General features: G+C 37.5%; 2 protein-coding genes across 2 annotated transcripts in view; both read right to left on the bottom strand.

Annotated features, from left to right (window-relative positions):
- LOC127867380 (uncharacterized) overlaps window positions 1-3834 on the bottom strand; it is a 23188-nt gene extending 19354 nt beyond the window's left edge. The window contains exons 1-4 of the mRNA XM_052408489.1: window positions 3667-3834; window positions 2731-2866; window positions 2057-2178; window positions 1362-1456 (exon numbers count right to left, since the gene is read on the bottom strand). Of these exons, the coding sequence (XP_052264449.1) occupies window positions 1362-1456; window positions 2057-2178; window positions 2731-2866; window positions 3667-3681 (368 nt within the window). The 5' untranslated portion in view covers window positions 3682-3834. The remainder of the gene's footprint in view (window positions 1-1361; window positions 1457-2056; window positions 2179-2730; window positions 2867-3666) is intronic.
- LOC127867389 (DNA polymerase beta-like) overlaps window positions 1-19612 on the bottom strand; it is a 177481-nt gene that overhangs the window by 103441 nt on the left and 54428 nt on the right. The window lies entirely within an intron of this gene.

Genomic DNA, 19612 nt, shown 5'->3' with positions numbered 1-19612 from the left:
CACACATTGTTCAGTGCATGCTACCTAGGATTTGTAAAATACATTGCAAATGGTATGTTTTGGTATCAAATTGAAGGTATATTTGTAAGCAATAAGCGAAATAGCCATTTTTGTGCTCTACTTTTTCTGTTGATGGTTCCCGACTTTGAAAGTAGGTCATACTTTTTGAGCCCAAAATGGCCGCCTCCATAGCTTTCAAAACCGGTTTGCCTATCCTCAGGTAAATATTTTGAGTTACAACGCATAGAATTTAATGACATGTATTTTGTCAAAAGATTATGCATTTATTTTTCCAATGATGTATGATGATATAGTGGCTATACGCTTGATCATGGTAAAATTGATATCGAACTTCAACTACTTTATATGTAATATAGACGGAAATTAATTGCGCATGCGTAACCTACACTTAAATGTCATGTAACCGTCGTGTAAGAGATTGGTAGTACAAACTCTTGCACGACGGTTACATTTGAGAGCAAGGAACGACAACCAACTCTGCATGGTGGCTGATTGGTAGTAAACTATGTACACTACGTTATATGAGAAGCGGTGCTGAACATATAATACGGTGTAACAATTGGATAACAAAAGTACGGGGCTTGCTTCAATACTGGTTTTGTAGATGTCTGGATGTGCCCGTGGTATGTAAATTCAATTGTATTAAATCCTTTATTTAAAACTAGACTAGTTGTACATAGATTTATGGACGTCATATACTAAGCAGCTTTTTAATGGCCATATTGGGACGTCATATCCTAAGCTGTGCTTGAATTAGCCACATTGGGACGTCATATATTAAGCAGTTCTTGTAATTACCATTTGGGACGTCATATACTAAACAGTTCTTGTTATGGCCATACGGGGACGTCATATTATAAGCAGTTCATGCATTTTCATATTGGGACGTCATATACAAAACAGTTCTTGTTATGGCCATACGGGGACGTCATATACTAAGCAGTTCTTGTTATTGTCATGTTGGGAAGTCATATACTAAGCAGTTTTTGCAATGACCATATGGGGCGTCATATTCTTAGCAGTTCTCGCATTCAGGGGCCCTATATACAAAGAAGTTCTTGTAACAGTCAAAGTGGGAAGGCATGCTCTAAAAACACTTTCAAAGAAACCACTGGGACACTTATTCTAAACAAAGCTACACTGGTAATATTGAAACGTCTTACTACAATTAAACCATGCATTGACCATAATGCGAAAGCTATATCTTGCAAACATATGAAATGAACTTACTCAGACGCCCAACTCTGCATAAAATGCACTTTAAGATACTTGAAAGTCATGTACTACGAGCTTATGGTAGCCATCACAGAGGCATTTCATGTGGTAGCCTAGCAACATACCGGATATTGCTCGAGTGTTCGTGTATATTGGCGACGCCGCCTCCACTTTCGGCATCCGTCTGATACGTATGATCCCCATTGTTGTTGTTTCTGATCTAACGGTTATAAACATATACGCATAGAGGAAAAATATAGTTATAGTTTTCATATATATATGAAATCCTCTCACGTGATCAAAAGTTGTACATATCGAACGTATGCATCTTTAGCCCCTTGCATGCTGGGTAATTTGTCGTCTGCTAAAATGTCGTCTGCTGAATTTCTAAAATAAGCATTTTCTTCGAAAATGTTTCAAAGAATACTATCAGAATAGCAAACAGTCTGGATCCAAACTGTTTGCAAAGGCCTTCAAAATTCGGTTCCAGCACTGAAAGAGTTAATTCTCTTACATGAACAAGCTGAATGTATGGCAAAATACTTTTTTGTTTGACGCAATAACATGTTTAGTTCAATCATTTAATACACCCAAAACCCAGATTTGAGTTGTATATTCCTGCGTATTAGTACCCCGTGATGACCGATAAAAAAAACTACCAAAAGACCACCCATCCATTAATCAGTCATCTGAATAAAAATGCTTATAAGAGATGTTATTGATGGACCGATACTCAGAGTGTGATATACATTCAGCGAAATGTTCGACATTTTACAAGCACAGAAACATTAGCCGTAACAGAATTGTTGAACGACATTACCTGTTTCAGACCGGAACTGCCGTCAGACCGGATGCGCTCTTCAACAAACGTCTGCTGCAGCATCACTTGGCGAGTGAGTTCAGAAACAGACTGTTTCATGTAGTGCAGTTCATGGAGAAGATCTGAAGAGTTAGTTTGAATGTAAGTGCTCTGAAATCAAGTGTTAAAAGGGCGCAATATTGGTTACAGTTGGCAAAGAAATACACAATGTGCCCCTTATAATAATTTTGCCAGAAAGGTTGCCCATAGGACTAAGCAAGCAAGCAAACTCGCCCAACCAGAATTTGCGATGAGCAAAAATTATACACTGATAATAAGTTCACGCGTGCCAGACCCTATTTAAATGGTTTATTATGTCAAAGCACATATTTACTTTTATTATACCACAAAATTTTCTTTTTTTGAACGTGTAAAAGGAAGGGTGTTGTTATTGTACGGTCCATCCTACCCCAAATAAGATTAATTTAAATGCCTTTGCCTAAATATTTAAACTTCAAACGGTCATCCGACAACCCTTTTCAATTTTTATCCAGATTAAAGAACGACTTTGCTAGGAACAAAAAACATTTAAACATATGGGTTTTAGAAGAAAAAAAATGAAAGAAAATGTACCTATAAGATGTCATTATTACACATCAAAGTGATTTTTCATTCAAATTCTCTAAAGTCATTACCTTGAATAACTTCATGGTCGGGCTTTGGCGTCGGCGTCGTCGTCGTTGCATGGACGTTGTGCGGCGCCGCTGTTGCCTGGATGGTACTTACGTGACCTAGAGCCACGCAGATACCGACCAAACACCAAATATAGAGCTGGAAACAAGACGTCGCGTTGTTTCTCTTGTCGTGTGATACTTTGCTTTCAATTATTTCAAACTATCTACTAAACCCTTTGTAATGAAGGCCAGTAATTCAGAAACAACTGCGAAGAAAGACAGTATACAACATTTGGTTCGTATATAAAGTGACTTGTTCACAGATTTTCGTATTTTGGAAATGCATTGTATGTGCCCTTATAAATAATAATTATAATATCATATCAAGAAAACAACGTTGAATAAAAATGCCTACGCATAAGAAAACCTGGGTCATTTTGAAAACAAACGATTCTAATAGACCTTTCAAACTTAACAGTGATTTTAAACACAGAATAAAGTGATAAACGAATTTTGTTTTTCAAAATTTACGATTTAAAGCATTACAAACGCTATTTTGTCTTCCGGTATCCATTAATAATTATCATGAGCAAACAGATATTTTCGTGTTGGGTGTTTTTCGTTTATTTTCCGTTTTTATGATAATGTATACTTTTCTTTTGGAATATATTTATAATATAAGTAGATAAATTGCCTAAATACTTTGGTATTATGTGTCAATCAATCATCGGAAAGGTAATGAGGCAGTACAACCTCAAACGGGTTTGTTGCACCACACTTAGGTTTGCATGATTATGAGACGGTAGAAATAAGAATGAACTAGGCACTACCATTGTGAGTTCCATTTCACAACTGCAGCCCACTTCGGTGTTGACCAAGAAGCCAAAACCGAAGTTAGGTTGATACCAAAGTGCAGTACTTTACCGCTTTTTTGACAATTGGGAACAATGAACTTACCTTGTCTGCAGACATGTGGCGGCTTTGCGTAGTGTAAGATTTTTAATATTTTATATTAACGCCTTATCAATGTTTGTTTATTATCTCTGTTTTAAAGGATGTACAGGCGGTAGGAAAGGCGGACAGTAAAGTAAGATAATCACCATGACTGTCCCGCATACGATACAATCAACAACACGGTTACATTAGTAAAAGCCTTAAAGTCACAAATAAGTGAACCCAATCCAATTAAGAAGAAAATATAACAGAAGTCTCTTAATAAATGTTAAGTTTATTTGTATGTTTTCTGTTTAACCATAATTGATCTCATGCACGAAAAAAAACATTTGTTTGTGTGAAAAACGTTAAAAATTGTAAACACTTTCCTCTGAGTCAAACTGTTTATAATTACTAGCTCTGTTTATTTCCTATGGTGGTCATATAATTTTATTCCATGCGTTTCCTGAAAAGTTGTGCTTCAAACCGCCCATAAGCTAGGCTACAAAATGTTAACAATTAAACGAAAACCTCAAATTCCTGCATTTTAAGAAAATATCAATGTTCATAGATTTTGATAGTGCCTTTTGCTTTTGGTACCTTGAATGTGCCTTTAAATATTGTCAAACTAGTTTACGCCAGCGGATCTGGTGGACTATTTCTATCATATCAACGCATTTTCTCGCATGAGTCAATCTTGATTAAGATATGGGTCATTTCGTCCGAATGTTCTCACTCCGTTGTTTACATTCAATAGATATGCAGTTCGTAGTTTTAGTATCATAATTTCCTGTTTTGCTGTGAACGATCACAACAATCAACGAATAAAAATCTGTCGTCTAAACCGAAAAGTTCGTACTGATGAAAATAGTTATATGTTCGTATACTCGCCAATAAACTGTAAAAACAGGCTGTAAAGAAACGTTTTGTTCCATAATATTAATGGACAATAAAAACTCATTATAATTAAACTATAATGTCTACATTTGGACCTCCGATAACAACAGCAAAATGTTTGAAAATGTGATTAATAAAGCGTTTATCGAACTCCACAGATAAACTAATGAGGTCGACATCACTCCGATCAGATGACCTATTATCGTACGCGGAACATGATTAGTTTTTTTTTAAATGTGTCGTGATTGACCTTTTAAGGACTTAGAACTACAAATTGATTCTACGAGTGTCTCGTATTTATCTGTATTCCGTTTTTCCGAGTTAGTGTGCGACCATTTTAAGTCAATGCCAATACTAAAGGGACTTTTTCCATTTCAGTAAGCAACATACTGATGAATTATCGAATGAATGCTGACTTAACCCTTTGCATGCTGGGAAATTTGTCGTCTGGTAAAATGTCGTCTGCTGAATTTCTAAAATTAGCATTTTCTTCGATTTTTTTTCAAAGAATACTATCAGAATAGCAAACAGTTTGGATCCAGATGAGACGCCACGTTCTGTGGCGTCTCATCTGGATCCAAACTGTTTGCAAAGGCCTTCATAATTCGGTTCCCGCACTGAAAGAGTTAATGTTTGTTTGCAATTTGTTAGTTATGGTGAAAACCTACAATTACAGCATGTTCTAAGCGATGCCCGTGTGATCAATAATATCAATCAAATACAATACTATTTTATGGTTAAAATATTCATACTATGTTCAAACTCTTCATTATTTTTTTTTTATTCAATATAAAACATACAATGTAAATATGTGCATAAGCAAAATCAAAAGTGGTATAATACAGCAGTAATAATGTCAAACACATATTATACATGATATGTATATGTAGTATATGCTGTTTTTTTTTGCTTTGGTTGCCTGTGGTGTATGTTGTTATTTTTACATGTAATAATCAATACTATAGATGAGTTGCTTAGAGTTGGGTAGAAGACAACTGGACTGGGTTATGAAAGTTTATGCGTTTCCATTTTTGTTCAAAAATATTAAGTTTATCGTTGTTGAGGGCTATTTCTTTTTCAATTTGGATCTTTAGTTTTAAATAATTTATAAAACAGTTAAAAGTAGGTATTTGTTTTTTGGTATTTGATGCTGAATATAAAATATTTCATTAATATGATAATGTGGTTCACAGTGTTATTAATTTCTGGTATTTTAAAAGTATTAACACCGAAACTGATATTTAAGAGAGACAGTTTTAATTGTAATTGTTGTTTCTCTAGAAATGTTGTTAACTGGTCCCATAGAATTTGAATATGTTTGCACTCCCAGAAAAGGTGTTCTATTGTTTCAATGTGTTCGCTGCATATATCACATAAGTTTGTGTTGGATAGGTTGCACTTTAAAAGATATTTATTTGTAGCTATGATTCTATGGACATATTTATATTGAAAATTTCTCAGTGTGCTATCTATAGTTGTTTTATACGGCATGATTAATATTTGTTTCCAATTAAATTCTTGTTCTCGAAGAAGGCTTTGCCATTTATTTTGAATCTTGGAGTTTTCTGCTGGGTGTTTTATTTGTAGTTTGTAAAATATTTTGTTTGTTTTGTTTTGTTTTGCAAGTATGTTTTCCGTGAATGATGTTTGAGTACATGGTGTGTTATTTGTATTAATTGTAGATTTAATATGTATGGGTATGCTTTTAATTAATGTGTAATACATAAGGAAATTGCTTGGAGGTATTCCGTATATATAACATATATTCTCAAAAGAATAGAAGTCCTTTATGCTGTAATCGTACAATTGGTCGACATATTTAATGATATGTTCAAACCAGTGTTCATAGAAAAAAGTCTTATTGTTTGAAGTTATGTCTTTATTGTTCCATTAAATAGTTTTACTGGTGATTTGGGTTTCTAGATTATGAGTAACATTAGTCCATGCCGATAAAACACTAGATAGAAATATGTTTTCGTTTGCAATTTCATGCAAAATGGTATTGTTGATGTTACATTCAAAAAGTAAGGAGTCACCATATTTTTTAGGATTGTCTGGTAGAATAATTTCCATTTACTCGTATTGGTATTATCTAGGTATCTTTTAACCCAGCTGCATTTGATTGCATTCAAGAATAAGTCGATGTCTGTTAATTGGATACCTCCATTTTCTACAGATTGAATTAACTGAGTTCGTTTTAGTTTATCAGGCTTGCCGTCCCATATGAAATTAAATATTGCTGATTTTATATCGTTAATAATATCATTTGGTGGATTTGGGAGAACTGTTAGTACATAAACTAATTTAGGGAGGGCAAACGTGATTTTTCCGATTAATGTAAGTTTACGGTGTTGCCATGATTTTAAGCCGTTTTTAAATTTCTGTAATTTAGGCAGTATGTTTTTTAGAACTGTTTCATTTTCATTATTTGTAAATGTAATTCCTAACGTGGTGGCTTCATCTGATGTCCAAATGAATTTCATTTCTATTTTATGATGGAGATTACTTTGTTTTAATTTACCTACTCGTAGCACAGTACATTTATTTTTGTTAAGTTTAAGACCCGATGTCTTTCCGAAAAGGGTTAGCGACTCTAAAAGGTTAGGGAATGAGTCACTATAATTGTCATTTAAGATATAAGTTGCATCGTCAGCAAATAGGGACTGTTTAATTTCGTAGTCAGGTTCTAACGATATGCCATTTATATGTTTATTTGATTGGATGTGATGTGATATAAACTCGATGCATATGATAAATAGAGATGATGTGAGTGGACATCCTTGTCGAACCCCTCGTTCGATGTTAAAACTGTTTGAAAAGAAGCCATTGTTAATGATTATACTGTTAATATCTGTATAGAATAGTTTGACCCATTGAATGAGGCTTTCACCAAAGTTCATATTTTCTAAGCAAGAAAACATAAATGAATGATCATGGCTTTTAAGAAATAACACGATACACAACTCGCATGACCCAGTTGACAATGATCATGCAGTTTTTAAGACTGAAATCTTCACGGAGTAAAGGGCATCTTCCCTACAAAGTTCATGTACCTCGATACCATAATTCAATAAAACGTATGAATAAACATTATTACCGTTCTTGTCGTTACATTATGCATCAAGACTAACTGTCCAGCACCGTTTGAAACCTTTGTTTACATACATTTCAACTAACTGACATTTTAAACACACGAGTGATTTCATTGGTCCAATGCGGAGGTGTGTCTTTACAACTGGAGATTTCATTCATAAAGACTGCATGATCATTGTCAACTTGGTCATACGAGTTGTGTATCGTGTTATTTCTAAAACGTTGACCCAGCATTTGTAAAAATATTGCAAGACATATACATTTCCAGAAAGGAAATTCATTTCTGCGTTGAATAAGACCAAGATCGTGAAAATCGCTGCACAATTGATGAATATATGGCTGTTCAAAGCGATGCACCCCGTTTTGGGGTGATTTTGAGTTGCATACCTGGTTATATATATATTTGATAGTTAATTTTTTTTCATAAAAGTTAATTTTTCGTTATAATATGATTATTTATCAATCAAAATGATGTTTTCACTAATTAATATCATAGCCACGCGCTAACCACTTGTGAATTCAACAACACATTTAAATGTCTATAATAATACTTAATTCGAATTTTGACCATGTTTACGTTCATTGTGACTACAGGCTTTGATCGAGAAGGTGATCCAAGGTCGTCGCGACAACGAAACCTCCCGATTTCGCCAATTGTGCATTCGTGAATATTCGTATTCCCAGTGGACGACAATTTGTAACCTTGTTATCCAGTGTAATACCTACATTCATAAGAGTCATGATCTTTATCGTATTGTCCTGTCAGGTGATTGACCTTTCGATATAAGAGTCAAAACTGATGACTTAATAGTGTGTGACTATATAATAAGAACAACGTTATTTTACGCTAGAACGTAAAAAAGCGCAGCCATGGTAAGTTAATTGTTTTCTATTGAAAAACAATACCGCACTGTGGTGTCAACCCAACTACGGTGTTCATCATTAAAGTGCGTTACAAGCTTTTTTGTCAAAACCGGACATGCGTTGGAGTTGTGCATTAAATGGTGAAACGAAACGTATAGATTTAAGTATAAGTCAATTATTAGACACCGATTGGCAAAATGACAATTTACAAGAAACGGTTTTATATTACAAAAAGAAAATATATTATCATGTAAGCGTGAAAAACAACAATGACCAATACAAATATATATTTGTTTGTTAATCGGTATCAATTGAAATACACACAGACAAATAAAAAAAGTTTATGGGGCTTTTCATCCAAAATTAGGAAAATACGTGTATTATTAAATATTGTGTTTGAATGGCTGTTATGGTCACTAGTTTTAATGGCCCATTAAACAATCATAAACGTTTGCCTTCAAACGACACATATTCTAGTTCATGCGAAAACATTTTGATTCAACGTTGTTATCTTGATATTACAATTGAACTATTTAAATATTATTTCACATTAATTTATTTCCGAACTACGAAAATGTGGAGAACAAATCTCGTCCCTTCCTATATACGAACCAGATGTTGTATGGTTTCTTTCTTCACAGTTTAACCTTAATTACTGGCTATAATCATAAAGATTACGGAGATTTTTATAATCTAATGAATGCACATGATCATATTAAACTGCAAGCAACCGGAACTCATGTTTTCAGTTCTACATGCGGTGCTTAGTCGGTATCTGCGTGGCTCTGGGTTACGTCAGTACCTTCATCGCAACTCCACCAACGCCCAACACAACATCAACGACGAACAGCATCCATGAAAGATCAACGACGAACAACATCCATGCAACCACGACGTCGATATCAAATGCCGACAATCAACTTATTCAAGGTAATATGTTTATATACAATTTGAATGCATAATTCAATACAATCATGACCACTTATATTTTAATTTTCTTTTATGTTGCAATATTTGCATAAAACCCACAATTTTAATTGTTTGCTGTCGTCTAATTTTAAAGCTTGATAGAAAACTAGTGAGGGTTTTCTGAAAAGCATCGGAAATTGAAATATTTAAGCAATGACATTCTAAGTGACATTATTAGGTGTGTGATGGATCGTTCAATAGCAAAACTCTTCAGTTTACACAGTCAGGATAGAGGGATGGCTGGAATAATGGCAGTCAGTAGGTACTTTGTCACAATTTAGCACTTTGACGACAATCTCCGCGCAGAGATTTGACTGGAACCAGCATGGCTGGATCAAATCCCTGCCTCCGTAACCAAACACATGATGATAGGCTAGCCACGCGGTACAATAATCTTACCGTTGTTCCAATTTTTTATTTTAGGTAATTTAGTTGTTATCTTGCACCTAAACTTATACATAAAATAAAAATATAAAAGAAAATGAGACTACTACTCATAATATAATGCTTAAACCCAACATAATCCTGACAACTCTGGTAGGTTTTTCTTGTGATGGCAGAGATTGTATGTGAAGCAAGGAACGACAACTCTGCGTGAAGCTTGCTTTGATGGGGTTTTAAAAGACGTAAACAAATCTGCACATGTTTTTGAGAATTTGATGGATATTATATCGTTTATAGAGTATAATATAATTGTAAGTGCGTTTTTTTCAGTAAAAATCGAATTTTAAAGTAAATGTGAATGAACTATAATATCGGTAGTGATATGAAACAATATAACACGATATTATGTACAATAGTGGAGACTCTGACCATTTCCAGCAGGTGTCATAAAGAACAGGTTTCAACACTACAAATCTTCACTTTCATTTTCTGATTTGTATGTCCAGAATTCAAAAATTCGCTAAGCAAAAATTCTGTTCAAAGCCTTCCGCAATAAGTCAAAAAAAGATGATTTGATTTACCATGTTTAACTCAATATTATATAGACCACGATTTAAGCTTCAATTTTTTTACAAAATGTCGCTATAATATAAAAATACGTCAATGAAACATAAGCAAATAGCACAAACATTTTGATTACTATATCCGGGGACATATCTATATCTATCGCGTGCGCACGTCATAGCTACGACGTGCGCACGTCATAGCTACGACGTGCGTACGTCATAGAAATAGTTAAGTAAAATATTTCCTATGTCCCTTTTATGCCGCCGTAGAAAAGCCTCATCACCATTAGAATGTGTTTCATGAAGAATGTTAGATGTAGACTCTGGTAGGTCGTCATTAACCCCAAAAACGCATATTGTTAAATCATTTTTATCAGTCGAACACAATTTTTCGTTGACCGATCCAGATATTTAACACAAATACAACTGACAATAAGCGACGCAATTCCTTATTTTTATCAAAAATGTAAAATCAACAGTCATTTTTTTTAAACACCACATTTTTTCAGACGAATTTTGATAAGTGAACAGTATTTTTCAACAGAGAGCTGAAATTTACATGTTTAATATATTAAAACGGTCTTTCCAGAGTTGTCTCACAAACCTACATCAGTATCAAGATCGAATAGACATCGAGAAACGCGTGCAATTAGAAACAAAACAAATGCGTTAATGACATACATCTGCATGCTTGTTATTGGTCATAAACAGGCCATGCGAATTGGAGTTTAAATTGTGGAGTCAAGTATTAAAAAGAAAGACCTTAAAACAACGAACGCCCGGAAAAAGCAACACACGTGTGCCTCATTTTGGGTTCACGTTGTAAACGCGTGGGCCTCACATTGGGTTCACGTTGTATACACGTGGGCCTCATATCATGTCCACGTTGTATACACGTGGGCCTCATTTTGGGTTCACGTTGTATACACGTGGGCCTCATATCATGTTCACGTTGTATACACGTGGGCCTCATATTGGGTTCACATTGTATACACGTGGGCCTCATATCATGTCCACGTTGTATACATGTGGGCCTCATTTTGGGTTCACGTTGTATACACGTGGGCCTCATATCATGTTCACGTTGTATACACGTGGGCCTCATATTGGGTTCACATTGTATACACGTGGGCCTCATCATGTCCTCATTGTATACACGTGGGCCTCATATAGGGTTCACGTTGTATACACGTGGGCCTCATATCATGTCCACTTTGTATACACGTGGGCCTCATTTTGGGTTCACGTCATTTACACGCGGGTCTCATATCATGTTCACGTTGTATACACGTGGGCCTCATATTGGGTTCACATTGTATACACGTGGGCCTCATATCATGTCCACGTTGTATACATGTGGGCCTCATTTTGGGTTCACGTTGTATACACGTGGGCCTCATATTATGTCCACGTTGTATACATGTGGGCCTCATTTTGGGTTCACGTTGTATACACGTGGGCCTCATATCATGTTCACGTTATATACACGTGGGCCTCATTTTGGGTTCACGTTGTATACACGTGGGTCGCACTTTGGGTTCACGTTATTTACACGTGGGCCTCATATTGGGTTCCCGTTGTATACACGTGGGCCTCATATTGGGTTCACGTTGTATACACATGGGCCTCATATTGGGTTCACGTTGTATACACGTGGGCCTCATATTGGGTTCACGTTATATACACGTGGGCCTCATATCATGTTCACGTTGTATACACGTGGGCCTCATATCGTGTTCATTTTGTATACACGTGGGCCTAATTTTGGGTTCAAGTTGTATACACGTGGGCCTCATTTTGGGTTCACGTTGTATACACGTGGGCCTCATATTGGGTTCAAGTTGTATAAAAGTGGGCCTCATTTGGGGTTCACGTTGTATACACGTGGGCCGCACTTTGGGTTCACGCTGTATACACGTGGTCCTCATATTAGGTTCACGTTGTATACACGTGGGCCTCATATTGGGTTCACGTTGTATACACGTGGGCCTCATTTTGGGTTCAAGTTGTATAAAAGTGGGCCTTATTTTGGGTTCACGTCATCTACAAGTGGGCCTCATTTTGGGTTCACGTCATCTACAAGTGGGCCTCATATTGGGTTCACGTTGTATACCCGTGGGCCTCATTTTGGGTTCACGTTGTATTAAAAGTGGGCCCCATTTTGGGTTCACGTCATCTACAAGTGGGCCTCATTTTGAGTTCACGTTGTATAAAATAGGGCCTCATTTTGGGTTCACGTCATCTACAAGTGGGCCTCATTTTGAGTTCACGTTGTATAAAATAGGGCCTCATTTTGGGTTCACGTCATCTACAAGTGGACCTCATATTGGGTTCACGTTGTATATAAGCACTGGTCTAGGATCTAAATGTAATCTATAACTTGTACACCCAGGACATTCTAGCTGGACCAATTCGAGTTTTCTTTCTTGCATGGTCCTATAAGCAGCTTGTATGGGAACAACTGGTATGACAAGGGACACATCGTGTATGTATATTTTTTGCAATCTATAGCCCTTTTGGAGACCATATGGGCTTGTTATTTCAAAGCACTTACAGTCAAAAGTACTCTTCAGATCTTCTGACGGTCATCCAGAAACTTCAAAATAATCTGGACTTAATGCAACAGTCTGTAACTGACCTCTCGCGCCAAGTGATGCTGCAGCAGACGTTTGTTGAAGAGCGCATCCGTTCTGAAGTAAATACTGGTAGTACTTACCTAAAATAAAGATGTCTCTTGTTCCAAGATCCCTCGGGACAAGTTTGGAGACACAAATACACAAGATGAACACAGATACAAAAGTAGACGTCCGTCCAGATGTAAGGCTACAGTATGACTCTCGATTATCTGCATTGGTTTCCGGTCAATCGATTAGCCTCCCCCGTACTGTTCCGGTTACACACTAGTAAATTTACCACACTTCCCCCCATTTTATTCAACGGGGAAGAGACATAGGGTCCTTTTGCAGTTCAGTAAATCTTCAATTTTAACACTTGCCGGCGAATGATCCCACAGCCCTTGTACTGGTTCGTCTTTAGTCTGGCGATTCGCTCTATAAGTTCCCTCTCATGTGCACTTGTCATATCCACGTGAGAGCTATTGACGAACACTTGATGATGCTAGGCTCCCAGCCTAGGGACCCTTATAACTCCAGTATTAGAAACTCCAACCAAGGTCGGAGCCCCCTTCCCCGGAGTCTTTTCCTCCGTTTCCGAGTCGCTGGAAACAGGAATGACTTCAGCCTTAATTGGCGGAACATCTTTACACTGCTCCACTTCATCCACTGAAGTGCTCTCCACCGAAACAGTTGGCGAGACCCAAGATGCCATAGCTTCTGGTAAGGCAGGAAATCCAAACAGAAGACCCGAGAAAGTACTCAGTCGTCCAGCTGGCCATGGTACATGACTACCTATAGGAGCCTTCTCAACTTCCAGCTTTCGCCGGACGCCATTCTTCCTAATGACCCCATGCTATTTCTCCTCCTCTTCCCTTCATCTTTGGTTTTGAACCCATATTGTGAGTACAAATAGGGATAACAACGTATGAAGGAATTTTTGTCCTCCAATTGCTTCGGATGTAACTGGAGAACATGAACACAATTATGTCGGATAAACCCTGTTGAAAAGTCATGTCGTAACCAGCGGTCTCCGGTCACTTTCAGCTTGCATTAAACCTCAAGCTTGGAGGAAGATGACATTCTCAGCAGCCGCACAGGGTAGTTTTAAGAATCTTGATTTCTAACACCTGCAGCAAGACAAATGCAGGCTTAAACAGACAAATGGTGGGATTGACACCTCCAGCCTTTCACCGGAGTAATAATCCTGAACATATACAAATGTACGTTAAGTCGTTATATAAAAATTATGTAGCCTCCAGATAAATCCGGAGTGTTAAACGTACGAACATCACTAGTGTCTTCTCTGTGATAATGCTTATTTAAGATCTTATTGCCAGATTCATATTGTTCTTAATCAAATAATATTTAAACAACACTCAGCCCGTTTGCCGAATGAAGTTGTACATCAATAATCTCGTGTTTATACAATTTACAGACAGACATGTATCGGTGTACATTTCCAAAAGAATTAGTGTCTTTTCTCAGCCTTTCAGAATAGTACTGGTACTAGTTAAACATGGAACCAAAGTGCCTTAAGAACCATATGTGGTTTTGAAGTATGTTTTACAAAATTGCCCTGAAACATGATCAAAACTGTAAAATTCAATACATCAACTATTTTATTGTGTCGAGTTAGACATTTTTATTCTTGAATTGGGCAAATTTGCATCCTAATTGTATTGCCCAAGATGAATTTCTGGAGTACCCAGTACCCATTAAAATGAGAAAACACACCACAGCATAATAAGAAACTAATCAGAATATCTTAGCAAACATCAGCAATTAAAACACACGTGCATGTAACTTGCATGTGGCTTATTAGAAATCAATCAAGCAATGAAGAAAGCATGTTTTAACTGACATTAATAAGTGCATATTCAGTAGTCAGATCAGTTTCTAATGTAACAATGGCTTTGTTATAATATTCCATAATAGATCAAGGAGCATTAAAGGCTATAAAACTCTGAATTCTTAACATACTTCTTCAACTACAGATTTTACATTACATGTATATTATAATTAAAACCACTTTTCGTGTTACATTGTGCAATAATGGAGAGCATATATAATCCACTAAACATCAACATTAATATATTATCAAGTCAAATTGCACCAGTACTTCCTTGAAAATATGTGAAGTAATTTCAAGACTGGGTAATCTATAAGAAATCCATTATTACTGAAATGGTTAAAAGGTGGACACAAAGTATGAACAATTGCTATATAATTCAGCATGTGCCAAAGTTGTACAAAGTATAATGAAGATTAATAATAAACAATTTGTTGTAGAAAGCCAATTATAATTTCTGTAACTTATAATAATTCTTAAGAGTTCTCCTAATCATATTTAATATTAACAAGTTATTTCGAAATAATATAAAAGCATTTACTCCAAATATTCCTTTTATCAACAGATTAAACATTATGATCTTGATACAGTAGTCATAGTTAAGACAATACTTCACACAAATCAACTAAAGGAAGAATACATGGTATTTTAAAACATGTTATTTTACAAGTGTATATGATCATAAACTTAAATGTACTGTCGAACAGAATTATCTACTAGCTAATTGACACACTTTTTATATTCTCCAGCAACAGAGCCGGATTCAGACATGCTAAAACCTATAACCACTCTAAAACTAAATTTTCAAGCACACGAGCGAGTTACGTCTTACAACAATTCGGACACTTATACTTCTTAATTCTCACACCTTCTTCCTCACTCACATTCACACATCTCCCGTGAAACCACTCATCACACCAAACACACTCGATCATAAAACCGTCATCTGGCTGTCTACACACACAATAGGTTACATCACTGTCAACAGCTAAGTGTCCAGTCGGTCGGTCAATTTCCTGACTTGGGGTTAAGTTACCTGACAGATTTTCAAACGATCACGCTTCCTTGTTTTGACCACATTCTTATGCAAGAAAATAACTAAATAAAATAATATTAAGATACAACACAGTTTATTTTCCGTTTCTTGTTCTATGTGTGTGACATTTAAGTGACATGTATTTAATGTTTTTGATATCCGTCAAATTGTTGACTGATTGCGATCATTTAACAATGCAGAGCGTGAAAGATGGCTAAAGTGTGAATTCTGTAAGTATGCATGTATAGATAAGAAGATAATTATTAGCCGTGTCACCATCCCCGGTCCGTTCCATTTAACCGATAGTTGGTATTATTTCACTTTCTAGTGTGCGATATCCAGCATATTGACCGGATCACCCATGGATAGTTTGTATTATTTCGCTTTCTAGTGTGAAGTATCCAGCATATTGACCGGATCACCCATGGATAGTTTGTATTATTTCGTTTTCTAGTGTGAAGTATCCAGCATATTGACCGGATCAACCATGGATTGTTTGTATTATTTCGCTTTCTAGTGTGAAGTATCCAGCATATAGACCGGATCACCCACCTTGTTTATAACCTCCTTTGTATTGACTATACCCGGATCCCATACTTCCCGTGTCTTCTCATGTCTTTCTTTCCATGATTTTGACAGGGGGACCACATCATCTACGTCATCCAACTCATAACCAAGTTGATACTCTAGACGATCATCCACGATGGTTTTCCTGCACAAAGCATCAGGATTGCCGTTCCTTGCTCCTGCCCTATGATTAAACATCTTGGTCCTGAACTTCATGCCACTTTGCTCCAGCTTTTTCTCTTTAACAAAGAGGTCTGCTCTGGGAGTGTTCAGTGTGATAATAAGTTTGTCCATCTGCACTTGTCCCTCTTCAAGAGCCTTCCGTAACTCAGTGGCATGACTGACTGATACACTGAACCTTGCCTGGTCTTCACTAGATCTGTTGAGTTTGTCCAACTGCGCTTGTCCCCCTTCTGGAGCCTTCTGTAACTCAGTGGCTTGACTGGCTGACTCACTGAACCTCTCTTGGTCTTCCCTAGCAGCCTTTATCTGAGCCTTGTATCCACTGACTACCTCCTGAGGGTCTGCTGCATGTTCTTCAGCCTTCTGCGAACTGGTCTGATGCTGGGTCAGGATCTCAGCTTCGTATTTCTCATGGTACGCAGCCAACTGGGCAAGACTAGCATCTGACATGTGACCAGCTTCACTAACCGGTCTCTCGTATTCCTCATTTTGTCTATCGGCCTCAACCTGCATCTGATGGACCAACATATCCAACTCACTTCTCTCCAGAATTGTGTGGTTGTGTTGTTCATTCATCTTTCTGAAATTTTCCTCACTTTGTGCCAGTCTCGTTTGCAGTTGGTTATTTTCTCGTACCCCATTCTGGAAGTCATTGCCCTGCTTCTGCAGGTTCTCCTTCTCCACTTTCATTTTGTTCTCCGTCAGTCTCGACTTCCTCTTAGCAATGGCCTCCGACTTCTCTGCTTTCAAACGCTTGAAGATTACACGAGCTTTCGCCAACTGATTTACTCGGGCTTTCTCCAACTGATTTGTTGAAGCTTTCTCCAACCGTTCAATGCATTTCTTCAGCTGCATGTTTTCGTGACCAAGTGATTGTGCCTGTGCCCTTGACCTTAAGATTTCTCCATCTTTTCTCTCCATCTCCTCATGCACTTGCTGCTTCATCTCTGCAATAGCTATCTGTCTGTCTTTCTTTAACTGTTCTATCATCTCCCGTGCCTGTTGTACCTGCTGCTGTAATTTACTCTCAATGGAACTCTGCAGTTTTTGAAACTGGGCTTGCAGCTCCCTTAATTCTTGGTCAACGCGTGCTTTATCAGTGAGCATAGCCGCCTGCTGTTCTTTGCTCTCTTTCAAGAGTTCTATTATCCCTACTTTGTCTTCTATTTCCTGGTTGACTTTCACCACCAGGTCTCTCTTTGCCTGCTGTTCCATGGCTATCTGATTTTTCAGCTCCGAGATATGTCGGGAAGCGCGGTCTTGACACTGAATCATCGTCGACTTTAACTTATCTCGTTCTTGTATCACGTCTTTGTATACGCCCATCAGGTCCCTCTTGGAGACGTTGTTCAGGTCCATCTCAACTTCATCCATCTCTGAGTGTAGATCAGATGAAAGGCTGTCCTGCATGTGACTGAAACTCATGTTGGTGCGGAATGAGCCCTTGTTTGTCGCAGAGCAGATGGATGAAGTGCTGGAACCAGAGGCCCCAGACGTGACATTACCTGCCCTTGTCTGATTGTTTGGTGAATGAACAGGTATATCAATCTGCGGCTTCACAGGTACTCTGGCCGGGCTGACTTCCAAAGACTGGTTAGCCCCAACATAGCCAGACGAATAAAAACTACTGAACTTGTTACTGTCTTCAGGGACTGCTTTTGTTTTCGGCGTGCTCTCTGCGAGTGGGAGGTCACCCTCTTTAATCTCAGCTGTTTCGGGGAGTTCCTGGCAACCAAAACGCCTCTCCAATTTCTCCATGATTGCGTTGTAGGTAATATTTGGTGTCTTATCGGTAATAAGTGTATGGTAATCCCTCGCCGTGTCAGTGAGACACAAGCACAAATAATCCTTCTTCTCCCTTTCACTCCAATCATTCACCACCACATAGTGGTTAAACTTGCTTTTAAACGACTTCCAACTACCCTTTCCACTATACACCAGTGTTTTTGGTTGTTGGGTCAACCTTTGTCGTCTGTCATCATGTCGGTGGGTTTGACCAGCATTTTTCTCTCGTTCGGGAACGATGACGCCCTTAATTGCCGGTTGAACATTGGGTTGTACATTTGTACCTGCAGGTAAAACATTATGTTGTACACTTGTGCCTGACGGTTGAACATTTGTTTGTACATTTGAGCCTGCCGGTTGAACATCTGTACCTGCCGGTGCGAATCCATGGTTTGTTACACCAGTTTGTATTCCGATCCCTTGGTGCCCCTCCATATTAGTGAAAGGCTGTAACTGTCCTTGGGCCGGGTACCACTGCGGATAAGGGTACCACCTGTATGGGGACCCATTTTTTGGCGGTCCTTCCTGCCATGGTGGGAACTGCAATGGTTGTCCAGGGTATGGCAGTTGAATTTGTGGGTACGGACCAGTTGGTTGCACAGATGGGTACTGGTAAGGAAATGGTTGTTGTGATTGTGAAATTGGTGGTGTCTGTACTTGAGTTGGTTGCGCTGACGGGTACTGATGAGGAAATGGTGTTTGTTTTTGTACATTTTGTTGCAATGGTTTCATTTCCTCAAGATAAGCTGAACCTAAATCAATAGTTCTCTCAGCCATGGTCCGTCAATGTCAATTTACTGTCCAAGTTTAGTCAAGTATTTCAAATGAAGTACACCACACACACACATTTGCAATTTAAATGCAATGATATGTAAAACTAATACAAACAAGTATTTATCTAACTATTCCTGGCTCACAAAAACTTTAATTTCAATATTTATCACACTCACACCCCATTATACAATCAATAAATACTCTTTCTCCACCCAATCAAAAATGGGAGCAAATGAGCACAAGTGTAATAAAACAAATTAATGGCCATCACAACTCAAATAACATATACTAGAAAATGTAACACCCAGTATTTGGTACCGGGTATTTGTTCTTTAGTGATTGTGATTATTAATAGGGTCACGTATAAATATTGTTCAATAGAGTGTGG

This window comes from Dreissena polymorpha, chromosome 2, assembly GCF_020536995.1.
Source record: "Dreissena polymorpha isolate Duluth1 chromosome 2, UMN_Dpol_1.0, whole genome shotgun sequence".
In the NCBI taxonomy this organism is placed as follows: Eukaryota; Metazoa; Mollusca; class Bivalvia; order Myida; family Dreissenidae; genus Dreissena; species Dreissena polymorpha.
The sequence above is the reverse complement of the archived record's forward strand: the minus strand, read 5'-3'. Positions and strand labels throughout refer to the sequence as shown.